This window comes from Lynx canadensis, chromosome B3 (genome assembly GCF_007474595.2).
Source record: "Lynx canadensis isolate LIC74 chromosome B3, mLynCan4.pri.v2, whole genome shotgun sequence".
Lineage (NCBI taxonomy): Eukaryota > Metazoa > Chordata > Mammalia > Carnivora > Felidae > Lynx > Lynx canadensis.
Window position 1 is genome coordinate 45,340,488 of NC_044308.2, and position 27,976 is coordinate 45,368,463.

The window sequence follows — 27,976 nt, forward strand, 5'->3', positions numbered from 1 at the left end:
TACCTGAAGAAAAATTAATAGCTTTATTTTTCCTCAATATACATTTAGAAAATAGGTCTAAGAAAAGGTTTCATGAAATAGACCAGACGACTATGTACAAAGTGAAGAGTTCCAAATCAGCAAGTCAAAGCACACAAATGAAGCACTCTTCCCCGAGGGCCATGGCAGCTTAGGACCGTCCCATCAGAGGGGACGCAAGCTCTTGGATGGCTTTTGAGTTCAGCTGAGGAATCGTGCTGATCTTCAGGAGTTTGCTGCTTGCATACTTATTCTTGATGGCCTGCAGAAGTCATCTGTGATTAAGCACGCATCAGGACCCCCTACCTTATACCATGTTCCTAGTCTAATTCACAAGTATTTAAGGGCCAGACCCACAATCTCCAACTAGTGCGATGATGCTGAATCACTGAAGCCAGCTAGAGCTCTGAGGTCATAATGTGTTGCACCCGACAATTTCCTTCCATACCTAGTAATGGATAAAGCCCAGCTGGTAGCACAGGTGATGGAGGAATAAATGGTGTCAAGGTCCAAGGAGCAGGCTCTCTCTCCTATGTTGCCAGAGGGCTGGGAGGTAGGAGCTGTGTTTATCATACCTAAGCACCATCACGACAGAACAGGTCTGCCAGGACCGGCAGCAACAACTGGCAATAAAAGCAAGTGGCAACCAGTGCTTAGCAGGTTCCAGACAACAATACCCTAAGGACTGAAAACATGTCACACTTCCATGGTGTGCTAAATCATACAGAAACTACATGCAAGGAAACTACATGCTTGGCACAAATGCCTTGCTCTTTGTCACCACACCTGTGGTGATACTCGGCATCACACAAGCACAGGACAGCACCCAATCTCCTCTGACTCCTCCTCTCAGGTGGGCCCCACAGAGACAGATACCAGACCCCGAGGAGGCTTTCTGAATGGGCTTCTTGCCCCTCCCTCTTCACCATGATTTGGTCACTGTCCCAAAAGATCCTGGTCAAAGGCCCTGAGTGATACCACCCCAAAACCCGAGTCTTCACGGAGCCCTTGCTGTTCCAGATGACATGGGGAGCGCCTTCCCTGATGCTGAGTGCCCTGCCCAGGATGCTGGGACAAGGTGGGGAGACACACTGAATGGCCATCTGGCTGACTACCTGGGGCCTGGACCTGGTTAGCCTAGCTACTTGGTTTTGAAGAAAGTCTGCTTTTCGGATACGTCAGTATGCTCCATCCCCTGCTGGACTAGAAAAGAGTTTGTGCTAAAATAGACTCTCACATATGCCAATATTACGTTTACATGAAAACGCAAACGCACATACGTACACATACTCTCATTCACAAAACCCATAATCTAATGCTTTCCATGGTTGAGGGAGGAGTACTTACGATGAATTTCGTTAAGTTTTCGTTAACTTTCACGACATTTTTGGCCATGTGCTGCATGACTTCCAATACTTCATTCTCTGTGTATCCAGTGTAATACTGCTGTTTTAAGTTCTGGAACACAATGAAGAGAGAAGGTGCAAGATAAAGCCTCCGCTTCTTTAGAAGAGCACATCTTATACATGCTAACATCACTTATCACTTGCATAAAAGCTATACAATGATATTCTTACTTTTGTAAAATTCAGTAACAGCCCTAAACACTACCATTGTACCAGCAAAGCAGCCAGTAAATGCAAGATGACTCTGGCTCTGAGCAAGACTAAATTAAGACACTGTGCAACTTCAGCTAAATCAAGTGACAAAGTTCCCATAATTATTATTTTTTTAAAAAGGTTGCAGGGGTATGTAGGGTACTCCAAGTAACAAAGCTTTCATGCTTCTATCACCACACCGGGGTGGGGGTGGGGGGATGGAAAGTGGGGCAGAGTAAAAATAAAACCCAGCAAAGGAAAGCCCCTTTCAGAGTAATGGCAGAGACCTGGGACAAGCACATCTCACACATACCACCACCACAACCGCCCCCCCTTGTCCCAATCGAAGCCCTACTGGACAGTGGCTGGGGGGGGGAGCTGGACAGAGCTGATACCCATATTGTTAGGGAAAGAGGTTCATTATTAAGAATAAATTAGGCCATGGGCAGCAATCTAATCTACAAAATCCAGAAGAACTAAAGACTGCCCGGGATTCTCTCGTTGGGCACTGTGTAGTTAAGCACTGGAGAACAGAGAGCAGAGAAGCCTCTAGGGGTAGAGGCTTTGTGACCTAGCCTCCTGGAGAACAAAGGTCAAGCAAAAGGACAGTTGTTGATTGACAGTAAGATCTATCATGTGTGAAGATAGGTAACCTAACTTTATTTCAGTTCTGTGATAAAATTCTAAAAGCCAAAGTACATCTGTCTCATATGCACAATCTAATTGGGAAGATAAATCATAATTTAATCTTTTTCTTTCTTAGTTTTTTAAGAGAGAGAGAGGGAGTGCACGTGAGCAGGGGAGAGGGGCAGAGAGAGAGAATCTTAAGCAGGCTCCATTCTCAGCGTAGAACCTGACACAGGGCTCAATCCCACAATCCTGGAATCATGACCTGAGCTGAAATCAAGAGTCAGATGCTCAACTAACTGGGCCATCCAGGCACCCCAATCACAATTTAATCTTATTCCTAACGTATTTTTTTTTTTTTTTTTACTAATTTAAGGTAGGCTCCTTGCCCAATGTGGGGCTTGAACCCACAACTCTGAGATCAAGAGTCTCATGCTGTACCCACTGAGGCTGCCATGTGCCCCAATCCTAAAATAATTTAAAGAAAAAAAGAACAAAGCAAGATTAATTCTGAAATAACACACAACCACCGGCATTTTCAAGTCAATTCCCAGAAAACGAGGAGACCTAGAGCTAGTAGGTTCAGAGCCCAAAGAAGACATGTCCCAGAGGAAAGTAATTTAGCTAAAATGAGCCACTGGTACCAGGACCCTGTATCATCCATGTATCAGCAGCCTTGTTGCCTCAAGTTTTTTATTTCAAAAAATTTCAAATTATTTCAGAAAAAATGAGATAATATAATGAACATCTGTACATCTTTTGTGCAGATTCACCTATTAACATTTTGCCACTTTCTCGTTTTCTCTCTCATGGTGTCTGCAACTAACTCAGTTGCAAATGGTTTAGCAAGAATTGTGTATGTATGTATTCACACACAATTTTTGAACTATTTGACAATGAGTTGCAGACACCATTACACATCACTTCTAAATGCTTCAGAAACATCCCCTAAATAGTATTTTCCTATCTAGACACAAAGCTTTTCACATAAAAAAATCAACATTTCCATAGTATCATCTAGAATACAGTCTATATTCAAATTTCTCCAACTGTTCCAAAAATATCTTTCATAGATTTGTCTTTTTAGATCCAGGTCCAATTAAGGTACATGCAGCATATCTGATCTTTGGGGGGTTTTTTACTTAAAACAACTCCTATTTTCTTGGCTTTAAATGACAACTTGAAGGCCCTAGGCCAGTTACTTTTAGAACATCCCACATTTAAATCTGAGTGTTTCCTGATGACTGGATTCGTGTCAAACATCTGGGGCATGAATTTCATGGAGATGATAATGCATTACTTCTAATAATCATTAGATTAATTAGATTAATTAGATTAATGCATTAATGCATTACTTCTAATAATGCACCAGAACATAGGTCAAGTCAGGTGCTCCTACCACTGGTGATGCCAAGCTTGATCACCAGGTTAAGGTGGTAATTTGCAGACCCCCTATCATAAAGGTATAGTTTTTCTTCAGCATTATTACATACCTATGAGGTGATATTTTGAGACCATGTGACTCGTCCTCCAAAATTACCTCACCTAATGATAAGAGCATCAGTTGATCCTCACTTGAATCAGTTTTTATATTAGGGGTTAAAATTTTATTTATTTATTTATTTTAATACGTATTTTGAGAGAGTGTGTGTGTGTGTGCACGAGCAGGCAAGGGGGGAGAGAGAGATTCCTAAGCAGGCTCCGTGCTGTCAGTGCAGAGCCCGATACAGGGGCTCATCTCAAGAACTGTGGGATCACAACCTGAGCCAAAACCAAGGGTCAGAGGCTTCATCAACTGAGCCACCCAGGCGCCCCTAAAATTTGATTTCTAACTCTACCTTTCTTTCTGCTTTAATTAGCTGGTATCCTGATTAAAAAATAATAATAATAAAGAGCCCCTCTTCCATTCTTTCTTTTGTATCATTATAAATGCATGGATTTTTAAAAATGTGTTACAATCAGGGCGCCTGGTGGCTCAGTTGGTCTGACTTCAGCTCAGGTCATATCACAGTTTATGAGTTTGAGCCCTGTTATTAGGCTCTCCGTTGTCAGCACAGAGCCTGCCTCATCCTCCATCTCTCTCTCTCTCAACAAATAAACATTTTTTAAAAATGCGTTACAATCTATTACTGTCACTATTCTTTTTTTTTTTTTTTACATTTATTCATTTTTGAGAGAAAGAGAGAGACAGAGCACAAGTGGGGAAGGGGCAGAGAGAGAGGGAGACACAGAATCCAAAGCAGGCTCCAGGCTCTGAGCTGTCAGCACAGAGCCCGACGCGGGCCTCGAACTCACAAACTGCAATATCATGACCTGAACCGAAGTCAGATGCTTAACTGACTGAGCCACCCAGGACCCCCCTGTCACTATTCTTTACAATGCTCAGACTTAGTAAGAGCCCTTTCAAGCCAGTTCCTATGTCCTTTTCATGTGACCCCCACTGATCCTTGAGAATTTGCTTGGTGTCTATTACAAACTGATCTAGGCTCACCTTATACTTCTTCCCCAACCCTGAGAGCAGCTATCTCTCAAAGGTGGCCTAGTTCCTAGTGGGTAATGGTACTTAGTATCCATTATGTGGGCACTAGGTATGATCATTGCTACTGGGTTATCACTGTTTCCGGGCCCTCTCATGATCAATTTACCGATATTTCCAAAATAGATTTAACGTCATAGGGGTTTTCCTTTGTTTTTAATTGTTAATATTATCCCTCTTCTTATTGTGAAAATTTTAGTCCTTAATAACATTGAATGTTTGTTTTACCCTAATATTCCTAAATAGTTTCACAATTATAATAACAGATTACTATTAACAATACATCTCCCAAGTAAACTTTGTTTTTTTTAATTTTTTTTTTCAACGTTTATTTATTTATTTTTTTTTTGGGGGGACAGAGAGAGACAGAGCATGAACGGGGGAGGGGCAGAGAGAGAGGGAGACACAGAATCGGAAACAGGCTCCAGGCTCCGAGCCATCAGCCCAGAGCCCGACGCGGGGCTCGAGCTCACGGACCGCGAGATCGTGACCTGGCTGAAGTCGGACGCTTAACCGACTGCGCCACCCAGGCGCCCCCCAAGTAAACTTTAAGTATGTTACCTCTTTTGGTTCTTTGTTTTATCTAACCGGATAAAGTAATTCTTCCCTCAGTGTTCTATTACCAGTTTGATATATGGTGACATTGTTGTTTCTGTTTAATTCCAGTTAGGGTTTGCATAAACACTCATATTGTTCAGAAGTCAAAAAGTTACATCATATTGTATACAGCTGATAAAAAATTACAACCACAAGTCTTGCTCCCATCCCCAGCCTTCTACCCTGTTCCCACCCAACCCCACAGGTATCATTTCCATTAGTTTCTGGTCTATTCTTCCGGTATTTTTTTTTTTTTTAAATTAGGAAATACCTAAGCACACATACGTACTCTCTCTCTCTTATTCCCCTTCTTTCTTACATCAAATGTGTGGAGGGACAGCCCTGCCATGGTGTCCTGGCAAGCTTGCAGGCAGCCACATAGGGCCAGGCAAAGGCCTGAAGCCCAGCTGATGTGTCTTGGCAGAATGCTTGTTGATCCTCCTGGAATGTGAGGGGAGGGAGGCTGGGAAGAGCGGCTCCCAACCTCCTCCGTATCTCCCCTGAGAGGCTATCTTGAGACCGTTTCTTAACACCTGGGCTCTGAGGAGGCTTTTGTTCTGCTGCTCTTGGGGCACAACTACAGATGATAAAACTGCTTAGTACCAGTCTAGAGTTGGCTCCTTCACAAAAGGGTATCCCACGACTCCCACTGCAGTAACCTGGCCCCTTTCGTTTTGGTTCTTGTCCCTTTTGGTGCGTGAGATAAGGACCACAATTGCTGGCAGCTTTGACTACTTGTATAAACCTAAAAGTGGCTCCTTTTTACCTTTACTGGCTCAATCAGTTGGGCCTTGGCCCTGCTTTTGTCTTAGATGCTTGACGCCTTGCTGGTTTCATTTAACCAAAGATCCCAGAAACCTTAGCATACCAGTTGTAGGCAGCCATGCACAGCCTTCACAACTGTATAGTTAGCACCTGGGTGCCATGGTGTGCTTACCTAGTCTACGTCTGAAGCATTCCAAGCAGCTTTCTTTTAGGCTTCTGGATTTTAACAATTGCTTTAACAACACTGTGGTGAAAACGGTAAGACCGTTCATATCCAGAGGGTCTAAAATATAACCTAATTTCTTCTTAACGCAACACTCACCCATTTTCCTTGGCCTATAACTTTCTGGGACAGGCAGGATGCAGCCGCTGCCACCTTCGAAGGGTGATAATGCACCATGTCATAGTCAATGAGAGTCAGCTCCATCAGGTATTTGGCTAAAGTATGCTGTTCCACATCAACCTAGGATTAAATAGCCCAGAGAGGAAGAAGCACAGCTATTATCACTGTCTTGCAAAATCACAGGTGAAGGCCTAGGAGCTGAAATCCACTCAATTCACTCGTCCTTCCCAGCAAGTGCCCTATTCCACAGTATATTAAAAACACAGAGCATGAGGTCTTTTAAGAATTGAGGAGATAAAACATTAGGACTTAATGAGAACATGTTTTCTATAAATTTTTAAGTTTTCCTTTAATTGGATCAATGTTTCTAGCATAAGACAACAGGGGGAAAATAAAGTCTCATATGGAATCGGAGGCACTTACCTCCCCAGCTTTTGAGGCCCGCCTTAAGAAGTGCAGTGGCAAAGGTCGACCCAACTCAAATTTCAGTTCTTTCAAAATCAATGTTTCCATTTCTCGGATTTGGGAGCTTGTATAAGCATTGTCTGTGATGTAAACAAAGTCTTCGATATTAGGAGAAAACATCTCTTCATATTTGGAAGCCAAGAGCAGAGCCGTAATCCCAACCAGTTGAAGCTTCTTACGGGAAACCGGTTGAACCTAATTGAAGAAGAAGGTGTCAAAAGTCATGTCCGACCAGAGGACTGGGGCACTGGGGGGAAGAAAGTGAGAGCGAATCACGTCCTGCAGAAGTACACATCGACTCTCCTCATCCCCCTCTTACGAGCACAGGTAACCTGTGTATTAATTGCAGGTACTATCAGGGGCTCCTGGCTGGCTCACTAGGTGGAGCATGTGACTCTTGATTTCAGGGTTGTGGGTTCAAGCCCCACAGTGGGTGTAGAGATTACTGAGTATTCACTCTGTGCCGAGCACAGTGCAAAGATTTCAGTAATCACCTCACTGAATCCTCGCAAAAATCCTAGGAAGTATATGTATTTTTCTCCACATACAAAGAGATGGGCTAAGAAGAGATTCAGACACTAGCCCAAGTTCACTCAACTTCTCAGTAGGGAAGAAATAAGCCTGAGAACCAAGCTCCTGGTCTGTGCTCCAGTCTCATCATCCTGGCTTGAACATCTGGGGGAAGTCCCAACATGGCACTCCACACAGTCTGCATCAAGATAAGATCAAGCCAGGGGCACCTGGGTGGCGCAGTCGGTTAAGCGTCCGACTTCAGCCAGGTCACAATCTCGCCGTCCGTGAGTTCGAGCCCCGCGTCAGGCTCTGGGTTGATGGCTCGGAGCCTGGAGCCTGTTTCCGATTCTGTGTCTCCCTCTCTCTCTGCCCCTCCCCCGTTCATGCTCTGTCTCTCTCTGTCCCAAAATAAATAAAAAACGTTGAAAAAAAATTAAAAAAAAAAAAAAAAGATAAGGTCAAGCCAAAAAGCAGGGTTAAATAATGGATGCCTAGGGATGTGGAAGGGGCTATCTCAAACATTTCCTTAATCATTCATTACCAAAAGTACGCTCATTATTCAACCTGAGGTATCTTCAAAGATGCTTCAGAGTCAGGGAAAATCTCAGTCCAGGGTCTGAGTGTTTCCCTTCATTTTCTTTTTCTTTTAAAGTTTTTTTTGTTGTTGTTTTTTACATTTATTTATTTTTGAGACAGAGAGAGACAGAACATGAGCAGAGGAGGGGCAGAGAGAGAGAGAAGGAGGACACAGAATCCAAAGCAGGCTCCAGGTTCTGAGCTATCAGCACAGAGCCTGACATGCAGCTCAAACTGAGGGAGCCACGAGATCATGACCTGAGCCGAAGTTGGACCCTCGACCGACTGAGCCACCCAGGCGTCCCTTCTTTTTCTTTTAAACTGGGATTTCGCTTTTCTTGCTTCAACTCTCATTTTTTAAAATCTACCTAAAATCTGACTACTTTCCTACCCCATGAGGAATGTATAATGCAAACCACTGAATCTATGGTTTCGTAGGATTTGGCAGTATCTCAGGGTCATCATTATAATAAACACAATTATTACTGTATTTTTGGGCAGAATTTGTACTTGAGTTATATCATAAATGTCAACTTTAAATACATAAATCCTTATCTGCAGTAGGGCTACTGCCTGATGGATAACACTAGTGCTTTCTATCTGGCATTTCCTCTAACTGGTTAGGGTTTTAGGACACCAGGTGATGTGTCCTATTTTGATGACCACTCCTGCCTCTCAGCTTAATTTCTTACATTCCTCTACTTTAGACCTCCATAACTCAGTATACTCCCCACACATACTCCCAATCCCCCTTTAAAAAATTCTGCCTCCTCTCCTTTCTACAGCGATTCATGCAACAGCTGGCTGGATACTGCAACATTCTCTAGCTAAATTCCTCATTTTTCAGATGAGGAAACTTAACAACAGAGAGCACCAAATTACAAAATCGATTAAGCAGACCCGGAAAACCAAGATCCAAAGGCACCACAGGCTTGGGCTGACCTTCAGACCTCCTGTTGGTATGTTTCCTCTGATGAATGACTGGCAATGCAGCGTCTCCCTCCCTGGGGCCCCCAGCATTTCTCCGCAGGCTGACCTGACACAAACGCCCAGCACTGGTCAGCATCACCAGAGGTCTGACACACTTGGCTACTTTCCCTTCTGGCACATGAAGTTCCTCGGTTTCTCACAAAGTGACTTTGGGTCTTTTCTTCAAGGTACCACCCTTTGGTATTGCACAATGCAATTCCAGGGCGCACTGCTACAGTCCCTGAAGCCACACTCACCTGTAAAAATCGATCCATGATGGCGACGCACATGTACAGGGTCTCCTGCAGCAGCCTAAACTTGGAGTGGACTTGCACCAGCCAGTCCACCAGGATGGCGCGCATGCGTCCGTTTATCTCCCTTCCATCTAGGAAGCGTGGATTTATGGACTGCAGAACCTGTTGACGGAATGAAAAGTTTAAAAAGCTGACCTCATTTCCTTCCCAGCTGTGTGGTGAATTCCACATTGCTTGCACGACCAACACCCAGAGGCCCACTCACCTCAAGCTGCCTTAGATACTGGTAGATATCCTTAACGTAGTCGCTGCAAAGCTGAGGGTTCTCCCAGTCCTCATTATCAATATCCTCGATTTTGCAGAGCAAGGCATCAGAGAAAGCTTGGCAGAGGTTCTCTTCCTTCATGGAGATATCCTCCGCTGGGGAAGCAGGACCCTACATGGACAAATTAATGTGCAGTAGCCTTAATCATTAATCATAGCCAAATACATGCAGAGGCAACTGGTTTTAAAAGTAGCATATGCATTTTTAAAATATGTGAAAGCCAAAACAAACAAATTTCAGAGTAAGAGGTGACTAACTCAAGATGTAGTAGATGAAGTTTTTAGGGATATACTCCTCTGTTTAAAGTTCTGTAATTTCACTCCAAGTGAAAACCTTAAGTCCTCACCATGGCCTGTGGGCCTGCATGATCTGGCTTTCTCCTCTTCCTCTGCTGACCGCCTCCTATTTCCCTGCCCTTGGTTTGCTTCACTGCAGCCTCCCTCACTGCAAGTGGGCTCCCTCTTCACAGAAGCTCTTGTCCCTGCACCCCTGTGGGTAAACTTTTAGTTTAAAAGTTACCTTCTCAATTAGGTATATCCTGACCCCCCATTTTAAATCACTGTCTGCCACCTATCACCACCCCCACCACATTTCATTCCTCTTACTGTGTTTTTCCCCATAGAACCTATAACCTTCTAACAGATTATGGAATTTACTAATATACGATGTATATTATTTTCTGTCTATGTCTGCTAGAGTGTAAGCTCTATAAGCTTACATTTATTTAAACTGATTTTGGTCCCTAAGGTATCTCAAATACCTATATCATCCCTGACACATAGTAGGTGCTCACTAAATATTTATTAATGAAAGAAACTTAGACACCTGGGTTAAGAGACTCTTAGAGCTGATAGTTCACCTCAGCTGTAGCCTCTTCTGTGAGTATAAAGATTTCCTCTCTTAAACTAATTTATTCTAAATTGAGAAACTGGCAACTAAAAAGCAGAAAAGCACATTCCAGCCTATGAATAAAATAGGAGGAGGAAGCAAAGACTGAGTAAGCACACACCCAGTATTTTCTTATGCTGACTGGGTGGCTATTAAAGTCACACAAATTAAAAATTTATAAAGTAAGTTAAAAACAAGCATTTGGTAATGAAGTATAAATAAACCATTACTTTTCAAAAGAATAAGAGGTACTTCTCAAAGTAAAACCTAACAGGACTGCTAGACTATAAAGACTGGGTATTAAAGAAATAAAATATAGAAAAAGAAGGATGTATAATAAACCATTTTAATTTATATTAAAGCTCAGTGATTATAGTTTCCAGTCTTAGAGAAGGATAAAACAATAACAGCAGCAGCAGGAAAATATCGATAGCAGTTCAGATCACATCCTTTCCTCAAACACCAAAGTTCTTAAACTGAGGAAGGGTCAGCTGAGCAAGTTATGCAGGTATGCATGCCACTTATTCAAGAATTTAAGAACCTCAAGGGACTAGAATGAGTAAGAGCTACTTGGGGTACCAGGGAAAAACCTAGATAAGGTTACCAGAGAAGATGAGACCTCAAGGCAAATGAATAGGAAGGTAGGCAAGTACAAAGTCCCAGAGGAAGCCAAGAAATAAAGGCAAGTCTTGGGAAATACACGCTGATTTGGAATGGTGGGAGGTAGTGCATCATGTGAGAGAAGATGGGCTGGAAAGGTGAGCAAGAACCTTGCTAAGGAGTTTGGATTTTACCTGAAGGGAAGTGAACCCACTGAAGGAATGGAGCAAGAGTGGCTAGAATCAGAGGCACCTGGCTGGCTCAGTTGGTGGAGCAACAGACTCTTGAAATTGGGGTTGGGGGTTCGAGCCCCCTGTTGGGTGTAGAGATTACTTAAAAATAAAATCTTAAAAAAAAAAAAAAAAGGTGTTGGGGTGTTTGGGTGGCTTAGTCAGTTAAGCATCCAACTCTTAATTTTGGTCCAGGTCGTGATCACACAGTTGTGAGATCGAGCCCCACGTCAGGCCCTTTGTTGGGTATGGAGCCTGCTTAGGATTCTCTCTCTCCTTCTCCCTCTGCCCCTGCCCTGCTCACACATGCAGGCACGCTCTATCCAAAAAAAAAAAAAAAAAAAAAAAGAGTAGCTAGAAACAGATGGGCATTTTTTTTTTTTTTAACGTTTATTTATTTTTGAGACAGAGAGACAGAGCATGAACGGGGGAGGGTCAGAAAGAGGGAGACACAGAATCTGAAACAGGCTCCGGACTCTGAGCTGTCAGCACAGAGCCCGACATGGGGCTGGAACTCACTGATCTCGAGATCATGACCTGAGCTGAAGTCAGTCGCCCAACCGACTGAGCCACCCAGGGGCCCCCAGATGGGCATTTTAATAAGCACACACAGCTTGGTTAAGTTCAAGGATACGTTTATGTTTCAAGGACAAGGTTCTTCACTCTCTCTCAGGGAAGTGCAGTCAGTACTAGGAGGCTGGTCTAAGGAGGCAGAGATTAAAGTCATGCACTGTGTGTGCTGCCTTAGCAGCCTGAAATGTTTCCCTGTGTCTATTCAGAAGTACACCTGAGTTTAGCCATATCCCAAAGCCACCAGGATGGCTAATTGCTCTGGCCCTTAATTTAGAATTTCTTGAAAGCATTCCTTTTGGACTCCAACAAAATTTAATTATAAAATCCTGTGCAGACAGTAGCCTAAGCCCTAGGGGCCAACTATGTAATCCTACGTCCTAAAAAACTAAAAAGCTGGGGCGCCTGGGTGACTCAGTCAGTTGAGCCTCCAACTTCAGCTCAGGTCATGATCTTGCAGTTCATAGCTTTAAGCCCTGTGTCAGGCTCTGTACTGACAGCTGAGAGCCTGGATCCTGCTTCAGATTCTGTGTCTCCCTCTCTCTCTGCCTCTCCCCCACTCATTCTCTCTCTCTCTCTCTCAAAAAGAAAAAAAAAAAACATTAAAAAAAAGAACTAAAAAGCTAAGAAACTAGTTAACTCACCATCACAAACTTTTGTATGACAAAAGTAGTCTGAGAATAAAAATCTTCAAATTAGATTAATGAATGAGTTCTGTCAGTTGTCAGAGACAACTGAAAAGTCATATAAAAAATAATAAAGATGTGAGATTTTGCTGAACTTGAGAAGCTCCTGTAGTAGATAGTCTGAGTAAAGGCCACTGAAATTCTACTACTACTGAGGTGGGTTTGTTGACAGAATGTATTACTATTAACATGCAAATGTGTAGGTGTTTGCATGAGTTTTGATAAAACAGACTTCCCTTATTTACTAAATTTATGATAAACAACGTCAATTAAGTACAAGAAAGGACTCCCAGAAAAACTGATGCGTCCGATTAGACAGCTCATGATTTGTAGCAGTAAGTGTGTACTTCTACACACAAAGGCACACACAATTGCAGAAAGGCAAAATCAAGTACTGGGAACAGCTTTAGGGAATACACTGAACTGGAATTTGGAGGGTAGGGATCGTAAGAATGAACTTTTTTTCAATGCTTATTTTATATTATTTATTTTTTGATAGAGTGTGAGCACACACATGAGCGGGGGAAGGGCAGAGAGAGTCCCAAACAGGATCTGCACTGCCGAGACAGAGCCCGACCTGGAGCTCCATCTCATGAGCCATGAAATCATGACCTGAGCTGAAATCAAGAGTTGGACACTTAACTGGCACCCCCAAAATGAGCTTTTATTGTATATACCTGATGTATTTCTGTAGTATTTTGCTGTTACGACTATGTTTCTTGTGTTATTAAAAATAAAAAGCACTTTTTTTTTTTTTTAAGATTTTATTTATTGGGGCACCTGGATGGCTCAGTTGGTTGAGCGACCAACTCTTGATTTAGGCTCAGGTCATGATCCCAGGGTCGTGGGATCGAGCCCCGCATTGACCTCTGTGCTGAGCTTGGAGCCTACCTGAGATTCTCCCTCTCTCCCTCCCTCCCTCTCTCTCTCTCTCTCTCTCTCTCTCTCTCTCTCTCTCTCTCCTTCTCCCCCACTCATGCTTGCTCTCTCTCTCTCTCTCAAATAAAAATAAAAAATAAATAAAAATAAAAATTTTGTTTTTAAGTAAACTCTACACCCAACATGGGGCTTGAATCTCCAACCCTGAGATACACTCACTCCACTGACTAAGTCAACACTCCACTGACTAAGCCAGTCAGGCACCTAAAAAGGCACTCTTCTTTTAAAAAATGTGAATAGTTGTGCTTATTTCCCTTTTACATCTTGTTTTTGTATTAAGGATAGTTAAGCCATAAAACATTCTCATAGCTGAATACTGACTATTGTAGAGGCCACTTTTATGCAACAGGCTTGAGCAATGAAACTTGATCAAGGTAAAAGGGCCCACAGTGACCACCAAGCTGAGTGCAAACAAGCAATGGAAACGGGCTCATAAAGCAACTCACCATAGGCTCTAACTGACCAGTTACAACCAGGCACAGTTCCTAAGATTACCAAAAAAGGGAAAATTCCAAAAGTCCCATACTCCCTCACTCCGCCCTTTAACTGTGGCCCCTCACCATCACCTCCCCACAGACAGTCTCTCCTTTGCTGTCCTGCCCAACCGCTCCCTTGCAGTGTATTTTTTGTAAATTTTTTTTAAGTTTATTTATTTAGTTTGAGAGAGAGAGGGAGAGTGCAAGTGGGGGAGGGGCAGAGAGAGAGGGAGAGAGTGAATCCCAAGCAGGCTCCACACTGTCAGCACAGAGCCCAGTGTGAGGACTGAACTCACAAACCCTGAGATCAAGAGCCAAAATCAAGAGCTGGGCACTTAACCGACTCAGCCACCCAGGCGCCCCTCCCTTGTGGTGTATTTAATAAACTTTTCTCTCTTGTGTTCTGCCTTGGGTGAATTCTTTCACCACCCATGCCACCAGCCCCCACCCAAATGTCCCATGTTTGATGGCACCCCCATCCAATCAGAGCGACCCACAACTACTACTGAATTTAGTGTTTACATCAAATCGTAAGTCTAAAACCTCATCTGAATTTCTAACTCTGACTCCCCAGCAGCTCTCCTCAGTGTGCATCTATCTCTGCTACACCCTGTTTTAATGTGTGCTCTGACTGACACTCCTCCAACTGACTGGGGCTCCTTTTGGACAGAGCTGGTGGCTCATTCAACTGGTTTCCCCAGTACTCAGCAAACAATGTGGCTAGGACAAAGCCTTCTTCCTTTCACACAACTCAGTGTTTGCCAAAGCCTCTTTGGTCAGCAAAAAAATAAATAAAATAAAACAGCAACAACAAAAACACTGTTTTCTCCCAAAATTGCAGGATAATAAGCTTCTGCAAACACCTGTGAACAGCGGAAACCCTTTCAAGTTCTCAGCCAGAGCCCTTTGTGATTCAGTTGCTTCATCTGCTACAAGGAAAGAAACCTGCCCTCCAGTTTTGCAGAGGACAGTATGGATTTGGCTGGGAACATATGCTTTCATGAGCACACGGCTTATAAATTTTCCAGGGCTCACTGCTGCTAGAACCCTGTGCTCAACTGGCATTTCCACACCTCCAGGGACTGGCTATAAAGGAGCAGCAATGACTGCAGATACAGCAGATGACAAAGTAAAAGCCAAAAGGCTGATCAGAGCCAGGAAGGCAGAGAGGCTCATCTGCCAGCATGAGGGGACTCCCCCTAAACTGTGGACTTAATCATCTCTTCTACATTACATTTCTCAGAGAAACGTCTATTTGAATTGGAAGTAAGTATTGTTCATTAATCCCTGACATCTAATAAAACGAGAAGCACATTTTAGCCACAGAAGTGATATTTGTATCAACTGAGTTACAGGTCCATAATTCTTTATCTGAAACACAGTGGCCTCAATTTTGTCAGGAAGCTAGAGCAAAAGGTGTCACCAAGGAAATTCAGGGTAACTCAGAAAGAGTGGAGTTGCAGAGGTCATAGGAAGAAATTTCTCCTCTGTTTTGTTCATAACATTTTTGGTTTTTTTCTTTTAATTTCCCTTCTTCTCCAACTGGAAGATTAATATGTACCTATGGTGAAAAGACTGAAAATTTTAAGCCAAACATCATACGCAAAAATAACTGATGTGGCAAACAAAGGCAAAAGAAGAAAATTAAATTTCCTTTCAACTTACAGCACATTGACAAGTCCTTGAGATAGGCAGAGTGACCTTCGTCTGCAAACTCAGCAGCCTTGATGTTGACACTTTGCTAAGGGCAAAAGGCAATCTTAGCCCAACCTCCTAGGAACCCATAAATCTACTTTAACATGTAGAAATTCCTTTATCTCTACCCCCGCCCAACAAGATATATGTTGGCAATCATACACACTCCAAGTTTATGGCCCTCTGACATACATCTGAAGGGTCTCATAACTGAACTTTTTACTAAATAGTAATGAATGACCTTTCCCTAACAGCAACTAGTCCCTCAGGGTCCTTAAAGCCATAGAGACTTACCCTATCCCTAACCCCCTCCCAACTTGCAAGCATATAATCTTTCCCCGGTCGCACCCCCAGTGCAGCTCTTCCTGCCCACAGGCCCTGTGGTGGTTTAATAAAACCACCTTTTTGCACCAAAAATGTCTCAAAAATTCTTTCTTGGGCTCCTAACCCCATTTTTCACATCATTTGGCGTCCAACATGGGACTGAGCTTTCTCATCTGGACTCTGAGCCTCAGTACCAACTTGGTATTTTCTCTTTTCCTTTACTTTCATTTCAGGGGCTTTTCAAAGAGCATAGTCTTATTGGAACACTTTCAAGTCAATTACTCAGGCTGCAATCCTCTAGCCCGTGGCTACTCTACAGGGAGGAGAAAGCCTGCCTTTTGGCTGGAAGTTAGTACCATGGCTGGAATGGTATATAAGACCCAGAAACTTGATGCCCTCTCTTTATTTCTGTCCTTATGCAAAGCTGCCTGTCTTGGGCACGGGACAGCCACCCAAGCAATTAGCATGGCTGCCATCTTAAGACTCCTGTGTGAGGTTCCCTCCTCACTGGTCTCATGTGATCTTCTCCACATCTCCGTATCTCTGGTCTGGCTGCAAAATGTCCACTCAGAGCCAGCCGAAACCAGTACCCGATTGAATTAAAGACCAACTGAGGACTGTCTCCTGGAGAAGTTGGGTGTAAAGACTCCATGTGTTGGAATGTCGTTTAGACCATGATGGATTTCTTTCTTTACTGTTCTCCCAACTAACTACTTGAACTACAAAACTGGGTAATTTCCCCTTGTAAAACTTTAGTGTTTTTCATGGGTTAAAAGCGGCAGGTTCCTCAAGGCAAGTCAAACTAAAGCAGGGCCTTCACAGCATTCTTGTCAAGGCAAGGTCAACTAAAGCATGGCCTTCACGGCATGTTCTTTAAGGCACAGCTTTCAAGGCATGGCACAGTATTGTGGTCCATACGCCAGGCACCCATTTGTAGCCTAAGAGGCAATGGGGAAGCAGAGGACACTAGCATCACTTCCACAGGGCCTTTCACAGGGCTTTTTAGGGCAGCACTGCCTTCAAGGCAAAGGAGTATGGTAATCAATAGCAATTTTCATTCCAGGGATGCCGTAGGTCACTTTGGACACCCAGAACCTTTGACATATCTTGCGTGGGATGCCACCTGGGAGTCAGGGGGAAATTTTGGTAGTGGACCCTCTTTGCTTTTCTAGGAGCATGGGAGCTTCTTCAGTCCCCAAGGATTCTCTTGGAATGCCTTTTAACCCACTGGAAACAATTCAGATTGCAAAATTTAGGAAAGGACTGATATTCTGTAACACTCCATGGCCTTAGTAGGATCTATTGGTTATATCTCTTATGCAAGAAGCAGGACAAATGGACTGAAGCCCCCTGTGTCCAGGCTTTTATGGCCCTAAATCAGGATCTGGACCTTAGGGCCTCTTGCAGAATATGTCTAACCACCAACCAGGTTAATAAATCTCCTCTGGACATATTGGATGATGATCGTCTGAATAGGCCCATTCCTCCTCATAAGCCTACACTGCTAGAGGAAACTCTAGCAATGATTCCTCATAATTAGGATACTGTTAAGGCTGGGCCTCAAACAAAGAAGGCTTCTTGATGGTTTTATTCCTTAGTCACATTTGTCCCAGGGACTACCTCTTTTGATGTCCAATTGCAAATAGAGGCTTTAACCTCAATTTTGAGGTCGAAGAAGCCTCAAAACTTACTATGTGACAGTCCCTGACAGTAATGACTCTACATCAGGTCCAGAATATCTTACAGACCCAAAGGATACCAATGGATGAAGGGAGGTCAACTTACTAAATACAGACTATGTTTAGAGATACATCTGAAATAAAACTTATCAAATTTTAAACCCAGATACTCTTTGCCTGAGCCGGATCATCATACTTCTGTGTTAGAACATGACTGCTCAGAGATTATTGATCTTGTTTATTCTAGCCAATCAGAGTTGAGATTTCCCTATTGAAAATGCAGTAGTTTCTAATGGCAGTAGTTTCACAGAAAAAAGGATAAGAAAAGCTGGGTATGCTAAAGTCAGTCTAACTCAGACTGTGGAGTCCAAAGCCCTCCAGGCAAATACACCTGCCCAAAAAGCAGAGTTAATAGCACTCATTCATGCTTTACAATTGGCAAAGGGCCTCAAAATTATTATCTTTACTGACTCTAAATAGGCCTTCCTAGTCCTACATGACCACAGAGCGATTTGGAAGAAAAGGGGATAATCAAGCCATCACTCTCTAATCAAACATGGCCCCCAAATTATTACTCTTCTTGAGACTGTACACCTACCTAAGGAGGTAGCTGTAATTCACCTCAAAGGACATCAAAAGGATATGACCTTAGAATCTATAGGTCATAGATTCTATGCCAACAACTTGGCAAAAGTTTTATGCCAGTCTCAACTCCAATAAAGTCCATAACTCCAGGGACACCTGGATGGCTCAGCTGGTTAACTTCAGGTCAGGTCATGATCTGACAGTTCATGAGTTCAAGCCCCATGTCAGATTCTCCGCTATCAGCACTGAGCCGTCAGATCTTCTGTCCTCCTCTCTGCCGCCCCTCCCCTGCTCACATATGTGCTCTCTCTCTAAAAAAAAAAAAAAAAAAAAAACAAAACCCATAATTCCAGTCTATTCAGACCAAGAAATTCACATAGCCCAAGAACTGAGGATATTTAAAAGAAAAAAAAATTGCACAGGACTAGCTTGTTAATAATAAGGGGAAAATCTTTATCCACCCACCCCCTGCCAAGTAACCAACAGAAGGTAATATAGAGTTTATTCCAGGCTACTGATTTGAGTAAAAAGGCCACTGAGGTGACAAAAACCTTGCTAGAAGAAACTGCCCTAGGTTTGGATTCCCCTGGTCCCTACAAAGTAACAATGGACCATCTTTTTATCGCATAAATAACTGAGCAAATAGTTCGGGCCTTAAAAAATTACTATTTACATTCAGCCTGACAACCACAGTCCTCTGGAAAGATGGTCCTCCAAAATCAAATGGCCCGTGAAATCCTGCCTACTGTTCAACGAGGCCCAGAATTAGATGACTGGCTCCTAAGGGACTCAGTGGCTATGCAGCTCTAACTAGTTGCCATAGCTTCCCCCACCCAGGCTGGATAGGCCACTGTACTCTGGGCTTTGCCCGAATGCACAAATGCATTATTAAAACCTTCACCAAACAAGCCAACCTTCCAAATTTAAAACAACAGTGGACACAGGGGCACCTAGGTGGCTAAGTCGAGTAAGTGTCCAACTTCTGATTTGGGCTCAGGTCATGATCTCGCAATCTTGATCCAGTGTGGATCAAGCCCCACACTGGGCTCCACGTGGGCAGTGCAGAGTGTGCTTGGGATCCGCTCTCTCCCTCTCTCTGCCCCTCCCCCACTCGTACTCTCTCTCAAAATAAATAAATAAACTTTAAAAACAACAACAACAGTGGACACGCTGTGTGTTTCATTGGTATGATCACCTAGCATCCATCTTTGTTACCTCTTTAGGACTGGAGGATATTGTTTGACACATGGAAGTTCTTAATAAACATAGTCAAAGCCCTAAATGACAGTCAAAATAGCATTTCCCTATTAAATACTGACGTAACACAGATGTGTAAAGCAGTTTTACAAAACAAGATGACATCAGATGTTTTAACTGCTGCACAAGGTGGAACTTGTGCTATTCTAAAAACAGAATACTACGTATACATTCTAAATTACCACAAAAATAGTTCTGGGTTTCTAACTGACATGATCACTCAAACTGGTGCCTTAAAGGATCCCTCTCTTCCCTTTAATGATTGGTTAAACTCCTGGACTGGAGGAGGATTTTTGTCAACTATCAAAGGACTCTTATTTGGGCTTCCTTTTCTTTTTGTTAATTTTAATCATGTTTTGCTGTTTTCTCTCATGTCTCTTCACCTGGTGCTGAGACTCCTTCATTACCATAACTTGAAGCTGACAGATGATCCTTTCCACTCAGAAGATCCATACATGTGGTCTCCCTTGGATTCAAAGGCCTCTGCCATATATATATATATATATATATATATATATATATATATACACACACACACACACACACACACACACACACACACACACACACACATATATATACCCCCAATTGACCACTGTTGACCCATAGGTAAGAACATCTCTATGCTACTCATTCAGGAGGAAGAAGTTACAGAAGATAAGACCTTCCACCCTTAGCAACCTTAAAGATTTAAGGGTCAAAATTGTTCAGGGGGAATGATGTGGGATATAAAGACAAAAGAAGAAAATTAAATCTCCTTACAACTTACAGCACATTGACAAGTCCTTGAGACAGGCAGAGTGACCTTCCTCTGGGAGCTCAGCTGCCTCAGTGTTGACACTTTGCTAAGGGCAAAAGGCATTTAAGCTGATCCAGTAATGGAACTACTGGATATTTACCCAAAGAAAATGAAAAGATATGTGTACTCCTATGTTTAAAGCTTATTTGTTTGTTTATTTTTGAGAGGGGGGAGGGTCAGAGAGAGAGACAGAGAGAGACAGAGAGAAAAATATCAAACAGGCTCTGCACATCAGTATGGAGCCCGCCTTGGGACTTGAATCCACAAACCATGAGATCATGACTGGAGCTGAAATCAAGAGTGGGTTGCTTAACCGAGACACCCAGGTGTCCCATGCACCCCTACGTTCACTGCAACATTATTTACAATAGCCAAGATATGGAAGCAACCCACATGTCCATCCATAGATAAATGGATACAGATGTGGTGTACACACACAAATACACACACACCCCTGACACACATAGGAACATTACTCAGCCATAAAAAAAAAAGAATAAAACGTTGCTATTTGGAAGAACATGGATGGAACTAGAGGGTCTAATGCTAAATGAAGGAAGTCAGAGAAAGACAAATACCATGTGATTTCACTAATACGCAGATTTTAAGAAACGAAAGAGAAGCACCTGGGTGGCTCAGTCAGTCAAGCGGCCGACTTCGGTTCAGGTCATGATCTCAGAGGTTCGTGGGTTCGAGCCCCACCTAGGACTCTGTGCTGACAGTTCAGAGCCTGGAGCCTGCTTCGGATTCTGTGTCTCCCTCTCTATTTGCCCCTCCACCACTCACCGTCTCTCTCGAAAATAAACACACATTTAAAAAAATTTAAAAAAAAAAGAAAAGAAAAACAAAACAAACGAACAAAGAAAAAAGATATGGAGCATGTGGCTGGCCCAGTCAGAAGAGCATGTGACTCTTGATCTTGGAGTTGTGAGTCAAGTCCCATGTTGGGTGTAGAGATTACTAAATAAGTAAGTAAATAAGTAAATAAGGGAAAAACAAAAAAGAGACAAACAAACAAAAAACAGGCTTTTAAGTATAGAGAACAAACTGGTAGTTGCTAGAGGGGAAGTGGGTGGGGGATGGGTGAAATAGGTGAAGGGAATTAAGGGTACACATATCATGAGGAGCACTGACTAATGTATGGAATTGTTGAATCACTATATGGTACATCTGATACTAATGTAACACTCTGTTAATTTACTTGAATATAAATAAATAAATAACTTTAACTGATCTCCTAATATTTCCCTATTATATAAGAGATATTCATTTCAGAACTAATGAAAAGTCCTCGGTGTCCCTCTAATCATTTTCTTAGGATAAATTTTAAAAACAGGTATGGAGAATAACCATTTGAAATAACACTGCCAAATTGCCTTCCTGACAGGTGGGAGGAACCACATTCAAACAGCCACCCATATAAAATGCTGCATAATGGTCTGGAGATAAGGCTGAAAAGCTGCTTTGGGTTTAGCATCTAGGATGTCACTAGAAACCTTCAAGGAAAGGCCTATGAAAGGAAGGTCAGTCTTGAGTATTTGTGCCGAGCTTTAGCTCTTGATCTGATGCTCTCTCCTGGCTTTCTAATAGCAACATGCTTGCAACCATCACCTGCAAGGAGAAGGCTCACAAGTCGGCCCCTCTCCTTCAGATGTTGCTGGTGTATTTCTGACTGCATTTCCCGGCGGATGTTTCTGTCACCTCAACAAGTCTAAAGCCAAATGAGCCGCCTTCTCCAGAACTTCCCCTCCCTTTCCTGACTTTCCCATTTTTTAAATTATTCCTTATTCTTATTCCTTTACTCCAAGCAACACAGCTAAAGAATTCCTTCTAAATACAGCACGATGTCCCTGAAAGGAGCGGGTACACCCCAACATATTCAATGTTGTTTCTTAGCACCTACAGACACTGGCATATATGGGTGAGTGCTTAGGGGTGATCTGAGCTAGTTCAAGACCCTCATCAGCTCTAGCATGGACAAATGCAATACCTCCTAATTTATGTCCCTTCCATGGCCCGTCTACACTGCTTTCATCATTTCCCACCTCCTCAAAACTTCCCTCACTGCCTAATGGGATAAAATCCAAGTTCCAAGGCTTTCAAATCCAAATGCAACCTTTTTCCCAACTTTATTTTCTGCTTACTCACACAAATCTTCTGACCCAGCTTAGATGTGCTGACTCTTTACCCACAGGACAAAATTATAGGCCTATTTCTGCTTTGGTGCCTTGATTCTTGTTGTGCTTTGTTCCCTATAAGGTGCTCTTTACTATTAGCATCTCCCTATCCTTAAAAATCCCACCTATGAAGTTTCCTCCAACCACTCCCTTAGTGTTCTCTCCCTCCTGTACAAGCACCTTCTGAAAGATGGTACTTCCATCTACCCCAGACATTTGATGCTCAATCATCCATTGCCCAGGGGCATCTGGCATCATTCCCTGGGATTACTAATTTAATTTTAGGTACATATGCTCCTTCTGGATAAGAGAGATATCAAGGCAAGATATCTCTTTATCAGCCTTAACACTACTGGATGTGTTTATTAAGTGGTCAATACATATATTTCTCAAATATATCCAATGTGTTATTTTGAAAATTTTCAAACAATGTCATAAATGTTATTACTGTATATTATATATAGAGTAAAACCTTGGACTGCGAGTAACTTGTTCTGCAAATGTTCTGCAAGATGAGCAAACATTTCTAATAAATTTTAACTTGATAAATGAGCGATGTCTTGCAATACGAGTACTACGTGGTGCTGAACATCACATGATCACAACTGAGCCAATGGTTCTCGTCTCTCTCACTCCCTACAGGATTGTGGATGATGGTCTCCCATGCTCAGATGCTCGGTTTCAGGCTGTGGTGCTTAGCAGAAATCAGTGATTTTTCAGAACGTTGGAAGGTGCCCACAACTGGTATTGGTGTATTTTTTGTCACTTCAAAGCACTTATGGACAGCTCTTTGCTTTTCCACACAAAAGTAAGCTTAGGAATGCTTTGTTTCATTCTAGGTCAAGCTGTCTGCAGACAGAGACCCCTTCCTCTGCTGCCTTATTGCTAGTTACATTGAATACAGTATATGACAAAAGTTTCATACTGTACTGCAGTCAACATCTATGCGAGAGTATAAAATGACCCCCTTGCAGGAAAATGGTCAAAAGAAATGCAGTAAGGGGACCATTACGGTATGAACGAGTATGCAAGCGGCCAAAATTGAATGATTTTATAAGAAGTCCACATCTGCATCTCCTCTGCAGAGGAGGAAGAGAAAAAGGCAGAGGAATCCCTCACTTCAAATGAGATTAGGGAGATATATAAAATGTGGGGAAACGGTGCAAAATTTTGTTATGAATAACATTAAGGTACCATCACTAAAAGGATGGATATGCTCATTTTGTACTCTGCTGTTTCAAAGGAGAGCTCTAGTTATGAATGTTCTTCAAAAGTGGCGGTGATGACAACGGCGCCTTTGCAGTCTAGCCGAAAACAAGCTATTTCATTAAGTACATGTGTAAATACAAACCGTCCCACCTTTGGAGCCAACATTTCCATCTGTACTGGTTTCACGGAAGCAGTGGGTTTCAGTTGTTTGTTGACATTTGTTTTGGCGGGTTGAACAGGTATTTTGGTGTTCTGAGTTTTCTACAAGGGAAAAGAAATGTAACAGGGCAAGAACGTCAGTGGTGTTCCTCAGAGCTATACACAATCAGCCTAGTGTACACATGGACAATCCTCATGGCTCTTACCTTAGCTATGTGTGGAGGTCTGGTCGTAACTCTATTTCCAATTTCTTCTAAAACTGCCCGCCTCATTGTCACATGACTCTTAGCTTTAGAATTAACTCCCGTGTCTACATTCTCCAAATCAGTGGACACCTAAAAAAAGAGGGGAGAGAAAAAAAGAGTTAATGAGAAGTGAAGACAACTTACAATACTTTGCTCATGTCAGGTACCAAATGCAGAACTGATTTGGGAAAGGTGAATTCGTGGATATCTACTTGTAAGAGGGAGAAACTACATTTTAGAAAGTCTAAAAATGCTGAGTGATTGATCACATCACTCTTAATTAGGCAAATCACTTACCCAGCTTATCTGTAAAATACTCTCATTAAGAGTTTAAGGGGGGTACCTGGTGGCTCAGTAGGTTAAATGTCCCACTTTGGCACAGGGCATGATCTCACAGTTCATGGGTTCGAGCCCCGTGTCAGGCTCTGTGCTGACAGCTCAGAGCCTGGAGCCTGCTTTGGATTCTGTGTCTCCCTCTCTCTGCCCCTCCCCCACTCATGCTCTGTCTCTCTCTCTCTCTCTCTCAAAAATAAACATTAAAAAAAAAGCTTACAGATAAGGGATTTTCTCACATAGCACCCACTTATTAGAGATCTCCGTATACTACCCATCTACTTAACAACTTTAGAGAGATTAATAACAAGCACAATTAAAACACTATTTAAAAGCTTTAATAGGTCCAAGTGTTAAAACCTAAACTAGCTTTGATTTTTATGCCATTCTACAAATAAGAAGTGCTCCTATTGACATGATCTTTAGAGATACTGCCTTTTAAAATGAGGCTGCCATAGCAGGGACACTCTTATATTAAGAATATTTAGGGGGCATCTTGGGGGACCTGGGTGGCTCAGTCCGTTGAGCATCCGACTGCAGCTCAGGTCACGATCTCGTGATTTGTGGGTTCAAGCCCCGGGTGTGGCTCTATGCTGACAGCTCAGAGCCTGGAGCCTGCTTCGGATTCTGTATCTCCTTCTCTCTGCCCATCCCTCACTTGTACTCTGTCTCTCTCTGTCTCTCAAAAATAAATAAATGTAAATAAATAAATAGAATAGAATAGAATAGAATAGAATAGAATATTTAGAGGGCATCTGGATGGCACAGTCCCTTAAGTGTCCAACTTTGGCTCAGGTCATGAGCTCACAATTCATGAGTTTAAGCCCCACATTGGGCTCCGTGTGTCCCCCTCTCTCTGCCCCTACCCTGCTCTCACATGCTTGTTCTCTCGCTCTCTCTCTGTGCTGACAGCTCAGAACCTTGAGCCTGCTTTGGATTCTGTGTCTCCCTCTCCCTCTCCTTCTCTGCACCTGCCCCGCTCACACTCTGTCTCTCTCTCTCAAAAATAAACATTAGAAATAAATACTTAAAAAAGAATATTTAGAAATAGTTTTCACAGGTAAAATAATTTTACTCTAAAATTCAGACAAAGTTGAAATGGTATGAAATAAAAAACCATTGGATGACCTTAACCTGCTTTAGACAGAGTATGTTTAGAAACAAAACTTGCCAGAAAAAACAATTCATACAGACAAGTTTATTACAGAAGTGAACGTTTCATGAGAAAAAAAACAGCATGTCCTATCTCTAAAAACTGTGGGTCCTAAATTTTTCAATCCTAAAAAAATCTCCCAACAGGAGATTTGAATGGGCCTTCCACAATGGACAGAATGGACCTACCAGAACAGAGGGGCAGAAGAAAACTCAAGCCTTCCCTGAATAGAAAGAATTTGACTATGGAGGCGCCTGGGTGGCCCAGTAGGTTAAACATGGGACTCTTGATTTTGGCTCAGGTCATGATCCGAAGGTTGGTGGGATGGAGCCACAGAGGTCTCTGTACTGACAGTGGGGAGCCTTCTTGGGATTCTTTTTCTCTTTTTGTCTCTCTCTGCCCCTGCCCTACTTGTGCTCACATGTTCTCATGCTCTCTCTCAAAATAAATAAATAAACATTTAAAAACAAGAATTTGACTATGGAAGAACTTCATGGGACAGATTAGACAAAAATTACTTGTCAGTTTAACTTACATCCACAAAAGGATAGGAATTAAGTACTGATTGTATTCATTCAATTTTTAGGATTCTCAAAAGCACACTCTTCAATTTTTTCCAGCAGTAACTGACAATTTTAAAAAGTATTTGAAATTTTAATGCTTATGTGTAATCTAAGTTTAAATCCATATGGAGGAGAAAACTGGCAGCTTTTAACCAGCCTTATAGCCAGGAAGATAGAACTCAGGTGTGTCAGGGCCCTCTATTTTTCAGCAAAGGAAAAACAGATCAGGTACAAGTCAAGCCCACAGGAAAACAAAACAAAACAAAACAAAACAAAACAAACATATATATATATATATATATATATATATATATATATATATATATATATATATCTCCAAAACACCATTAACACTTGGATTTTTGCAAAGATGAAATAAATGAATCTGGACCCTTCTCTCTGTCTGCCATATTGTTCTACATTAAATGTAAAATCTCTTTTACACTTGATTGAAGAAATTGAATTTTTGAAAGGGACAAATCTGTACGTTAGTGAACTTAGCCTGGGAGACTTCCTATGCAGAAATAAATGGGAAACTTAGAGCGAAATGTGAAAAATCCTTAACTGTTACTTGATCAAACATTCAGAACACTTTACTACCTACAGCGTTTCTTCCAGTGCTCTCCATCCCCACCACGGAGTTTGAGAACAGGGAAGGCAATTACAACAACCTTTATTTAGCTAGCACTCTAACAACAAAGAGCACTACGGGATCGCTCGCTGAGAAGTCCAGTGCTGGAAAGGCTCACTTGACAGGTGCCACCTAGGAGGCGCTTTCCTACACTTTCCCCACCCTAGGGCTGGGACTGGCCTGGGCGAAAGCGGGGAACCCTGAGCCGATCCCAGGAGGGGAGAGGCCCGAAAAGAGGACAGGCCGCAGGCCTGGGCCGCGGGGAAAAAAGGTAGCCCGGCAGAACGGGAAAGCGGCGCGGCGGTTGGGAGGAAGAAGCCTTGCGTAGAAGAGAGGGGGCAGCTAGAGGCGGGTGAGGGGGCTGCTCCGCCAAAGCCCCTGGTCAGTGGGGGGGGAGGTGGGGGGAGAAGGAGTCGGCTGGGCCCACTCACCGTCGGGCGTCGGAGTAGCGCCATGGGGGAAGGGACAGGCAAGAGTGCCAGCCCGACCCAGGGAGGGACGAGGACTGGAGATGGTGGACAGAAGCTTCCGCGGCGCCGTTAGCTCTGCACTCCAGCCTGCTCTGCTTAGGATCTTCGCAATGTCTCCTTGTTACGGGATTCAAATACCGCGCTGCTCGCGCCCCCATTGGGCGGCCTTACGTACGACGCGCTCTTCCTATTGGCTACGCAGGAGGCATTCCCGCAGGTGGATTGGCTGAATTTTCCAGACCCGTTTGGTTGTCATAATAACTGGTTGTTTTTTCCGCCTACCGGCTTTTTTTTTTTTTTTTTTTTTTTTAAAATCTCGGTCTCTTCTCTAAAATCAACAAAAATAAAATGGTCTCATTAAGAAGTCAGACAGACGTAGGATGCCTTTTCTTAATTTTGAGTAGGTCTCACCTAAGGATGTCTCTCTACGTTTGTACTGGCTGGGCGGAAGTTCGTTCTAGGGAACACACTGGAAATGCCATTTCCAACCTTTATTCCTGTTAGGGAAATTTCGAGTTAGAGCTTAGGTTGTGTTGTCCTGGGTGGTGGAATAGACATCTCTGGGCGGTTCCCGGCAGCGCTGTTAGGTGGTTGAGACTTAAACGTGTGTTAAAGGAGTGGAAATTGTGACATTTACTCAAAAGCTAAGACTCCCCAGGTGCCTGGGTGGCTCAGTTAAGCCTCCCACTCTTGGTTTCTGCTCAGGTCGTGATCTCGGGGAT

The 27,976-nt window shown here is 42.9% G+C and overlaps 1 protein-coding gene across 1 annotated transcript; it reads right to left on the minus strand.

The window, feature by feature from the left end:
• CCNB2 (cyclin B2) lies at nucleotides 1–27,924 on the minus strand. Its single transcript, XM_030318071.1, has 9 exons — nucleotides 27,216–27,924; nucleotides 24,066–24,194; nucleotides 23,851–23,961; nucleotides 9,527–9,697; nucleotides 9,265–9,423; nucleotides 6,908–7,144; nucleotides 6,464–6,604; nucleotides 1,366–1,476; nucleotides 1–280 (listed from the first exon to the last, which is right to left on the minus strand). Exons 1-9 carry the CDS (start codon nucleotides 27,237–27,239, stop codon nucleotides 170–172), a joined length of 1,194 nt encoding a protein of 397 aa, XP_030173931.1. The 5' UTR covers nucleotides 27,240–27,924; the 3' UTR covers nucleotides 1–169.
• Between the last annotated feature and the right edge of the window lie 52 nt (nucleotides 27,925–27,976).

What these genes read in the sequence shown, in the direction of transcription:
- CCNB2 (XM_030318071.1), bottom strand. Translation starts at nt 27,239, where the DNA reads ATGGCGCTACTCCGACGCCCGACG. An exon ending in CGCTACTCCGACGCCCGACG is followed by an intron (nt 24,195 to 27,215) that starts GTGAGTGGGCCC and finishes CTCTTTTTTTAG; the next exon opens with GTGTCCACTGATTTGGAGAA. An exon ending in GGGCCTCAAAAGCTGGGGAG is followed by an intron (nt 6,605 to 6,907) that starts GTAAGTGCCTCC and finishes ATTTAATCCTAG; the next exon opens with GTTGATGTGGAACAGCATAC.